At 34.4% G+C, this 4,021-nt stretch overlaps 1 protein-coding gene across 1 annotated transcript; it reads left to right on the top strand.

The window, feature by feature from the left end:
• LOC120078264 (uncharacterized) lies at positions 1–3,354 on the top strand. The gene is made up of 2 exons (XM_039032489.2): positions 1–497; positions 2,825–3,354. Exons 1-2 carry the CDS (start codon positions 149–151, stop codon positions 3,214–3,216), a joined length of 741 nt encoding a protein of 246 aa, XP_038888417.1. The 5' UTR covers positions 1–148; the 3' UTR covers positions 3,217–3,354.
• Positions 3,355–4,021: the final 667 nt, after the last annotated feature.

Below are 4,021 nucleotides of genomic sequence, written 5' to 3'. Positions count from 1 at the left end.
AACTTTCAAAAACACATTTCCAAAAAAAACTTACAGTAGTTTCCAAAATTTGGACAAAGTCAATACAACGATTTGACAAGTCTTCCATCTTCCTAAATCGAAATCAACGACCAAATTAAATCTTCAAAAGCTCAGATACCACACATCCATGGCTTCCAACAACTTAATCTTCTTCCTATTGCCCTCTCTTGCTCTCCTACAATCCATCTTGGCCGTCGAGTACACCGTCACCAACAACGCCAGTGGCACCCCTGGCGGCACCCGCTTCGACAACATAATCGGAGCGAATTACAGCCGGCAGACGCTGGCAGCTGCCACTACTTTAATATGGAACATTTTCAGGCAAAGTACGGCTGCGGATCGGAAGGATGTGCAGAAGATCAGCCTGTTTATTGATAAAAACTTCGAAGGAGTGGCGTTCACTACCAACGACGAGATTCATCTCGGCGCAAACTATATCTCAAGCTACAGTGGGGACTTGAAAAGGGAGATCACAGGTGCTTACTACTATCCCCAAAGCTTCAATTTTATATGATTTTCATATGTTGTGGTTTAAGATGAAATTACCGCCCCTTTACTAATTATTTCATTTTAGTTTTTAATTAATTAAATCTATAAATACCTTTATCATCTATTGTATTTTGTTGTTTCCCTCATTGATAAGCAAAAATAAAAAAACAAGAATAAATCAATATAGAGATGTACAAGGTACACCAACCTTATATTAGTTAAGTGTTGTTTGGGGCACTGAATTGAGATGGGATGTTTGGAGTTCATATGCTTGTAGGTTCATATATCCGTAAATTATATATATATATTTTGGGTGTAGAATTATTTGGTCTGAGTTCATATATCGTGTTCGGGGTGCAAATATGAGTTCATATGTCTAGAACATCTACTGTAGTTTTTTTAACTCTAAATAATTTGCTTTTATGATTACTATTTTTGCTTTAAAACTTTTTTATTCAATAATTTTACACATATTTGTTTGAATAAAATATGGATTGTAATTTTTTCTTTAATTTTTAAAGTTTTATTTATTATTTATTTATTTTATTGAACAACAATTAAGCCACTACAGTTATTGCAGAAATATAATTAAATAAAATGAGAAACCAAAGAGAAATTAAAAATTTTGATTTGAATCTCTCCCATCATCTTAATAACCAATCAAATGCCACTATATTTCCTTAACAATTTCACTTTCAATCCGATCCTCAAAGAACAAATCTCTATTTTTCACTAATTCTGGCTAGAAAATGTTCCAAGAATAAAATTTCCTGTTATATGTTACATACTTTTCAAGCATATACATACTTGTCCAAATATTCTTAACACTCATTTGATATATGAATTTAATTAAATAAAAATATATTTTACAAATTTATGTGTATAAATATTGTACATAATGCAAACAAAATACTATTATTTATATAATCAACATCTCTATTGTTACGTAATCGAAAATTAAAAAAATACAAAAAACATAAAAGAATCAACACATAGAGATATGTGGTACACTAACAGTGTGTTAGCTGCGTCCATAGGACAAAGGGAAAATGGTATTATTAGAGAGAAAATTTTCTAAATATACAAACGGTGCCTCTAGGGTTAGATAGTTTATATAGCGCACTACTCTAAGCCCTACTTGGTTGTTCGAAGTGCCAACAAACAAATTCAAAGCATTCCAACACCTATAATATACTTTAACAGTCATATAGTCTTATATAATCGGAAGTGGTTGTCGAAGTTGATTATCGAAGATGATTTTTGCTAGAGTTTGTAGTCGAAGATGGTTGTTGGAGCCCAAAGTTGGTCGCATGAAGGTGGTATTGGAGTTGGTTGCCAGAGTTTGTCGTCGAAAGTGGTTTACAAAGTCCGAAGTTGGTTGTGTGAAGGTGGCCGTCAAAGTTGATCATCAAAGATGATTTTCATTAGAGTTTGTAGTCGGAGGTGATTGCTAGAGCCCGAAGTTGGTTACATAAAGGTGGTATTGGAGTTGGTTGTTTTTAGTTTTTCGTTGGAGGTGGTTGCTGAAGTGTGGAGGTCGTGATCGGAGTTGCTCACTCGAAGGTGGTCATCGAAAGTTGATCATCAAGTGATTTTCATCGGAGTTTGTAGATGGAGCCTGAAATTGGTCATTGGATGGTATCACCAGAGTTATCATCGGAGGTGGTTGTCGGAGCACGGAATTAATCATCGAAGTTGGTTTTCAGAATTGATAGTTAAAGTTGTCATCGGATGTGGTTATTGGAGCCCGAATTTGGTTCGCAGAATGTGATAGCGATAGTCGCCGATAATGGCCAATGGGTGAAGCCATTGAAAATATTGGAAGAATGAAGAGTTAGGGTGAGTTGGTATTACCAACTCGACTCCATCAATATTTAAAGTCGATGGCCAAAATATTGAATTGATATATTATACTAAATCAACTCATGTTGGTGAGACAAATACCCTTTTAGTTATGTTTAGGAGTATAAGGAAAGAGCAATTTATTGTTAAAAAGAAATATATGATAATATTGTAAAGGTGCATAGAGTTAGAGCGTTAGATGATATATAATTAAATCTACCTTCACTTATTAGTTTATGTTTTTCAGTAAATTAGTGGTTTATACATGTCACTCCTCAAAACTCTAGGACCAAAAACGTAAATAATACGTAAAGGAATATAAATAATGCCATACCTACACTTGGTCATTTATAGCACCAAGGACTGATTGCCTTCCAAAAAAATCAAATTGCCAGAGTCTTAAATTTTATCAAATTTTAATAACGAATGATATAATCTATTTCTAATCTTTTATTCATATTCATAATTGCAGGAGTGTTGTACCATGAAATGACCAATATCTGGCAGTGGAGCGGAAACTTGGAGGCGCCGAGCGGGTTGATCGAAGGGATCGCCGATTACATACGACTGAAATCGGGATACATTCCGGGGCAGTGGGTGGAGCCGGGTGGCGGGAACAGGTGGGACGAAGGCTACGACGTGACGGCGAGATTTTTGGATTATTTAGAGGGGGTGAGAAGTGGTCTAGTGGCGGACCTGAACCGGAGGCTGAGAAATGGCTACTCCGCCGATTACTTCCGGCAGTTGTTGGGGAAGCCGGTGGATGAGCTGTGGGCTCAGTATAAGACTAAGGCCAAGTATGGGAAGCTTAATAACAAGTGCAATACTTTTGAAATTGAAGTCAATGGAGTTTTTGCCCTATAGCTATAAAGAATTAAAGTGTTTGGGATTCAAAAGTCTAACTTGCGTGTGTAATTTTTTGTTTCAATTTGAAAATTTTTCTAATGGATACTTATTCACATTATAAATTTACCTTTATAAATATTTTTAGATTTTTCATTAGTTTTAATAGGTCCATTCTTTTTTCAAAGTACGTTTAAGAGAAATACATTATGTAAAGATAATATAGAAATTTGTCCATACTATCATAGTATAAATTTTTATTTCCTAAATAATTCAGTTATTGAATTATTGCATGGAAGATCAAAATATTTTATTATAACTACCTTTTGAATTGGCTTTTTTTCTTATACTTGTTTGTTCATGTTTTACTTTGACCTTGAGTTACTAACAATACATTGATGTTTAAGTACATGATTGAGAGAGAATATGAAGTGATTAAAATCTCTTTTGTCATATTTAAAATCTCGGATTGGTGAAATCCTAAAAATTTGTGGATTGAGAGGGAATATGAAGGATAAGTCATGGTCTAAATCTCGGATTGGTGAAATCCTAAAAATTTGTGGACAAAAATTAGTAACTATGTTAATGGAATTCCTAGACCAAACAAGATGTACTTGAAGATGTGACAAGCAATTAGGTTAAGTAGACTGATTGGAAGGAGTATATCTTTGTTCAAGAAAAGGAGATTAAACGTGCGATAGTGGTCCATACAAAGCATATTCTGCTTTGATAAGAGTCAACTCTCATGTATAGTCATGATTCGATTGACAAGGAAAGATGAAGATGATACTTTGTTCGAGGCCAAGATCATGATATAAAATTGATC

Source organism: Benincasa hispida, chromosome 5, assembly GCF_027475165.1.
Source record: "Benincasa hispida cultivar pf3 chromosome 5, pf3_genome.v1.1, whole genome shotgun sequence".
Classification (NCBI taxonomy): Eukaryota; Viridiplantae; Streptophyta; class Magnoliopsida; order Cucurbitales; family Cucurbitaceae; genus Benincasa; species Benincasa hispida.
The sequence above is the reverse complement of the archived record's forward strand: the minus strand, read 5'-3'. Positions and strand labels throughout refer to the sequence as shown.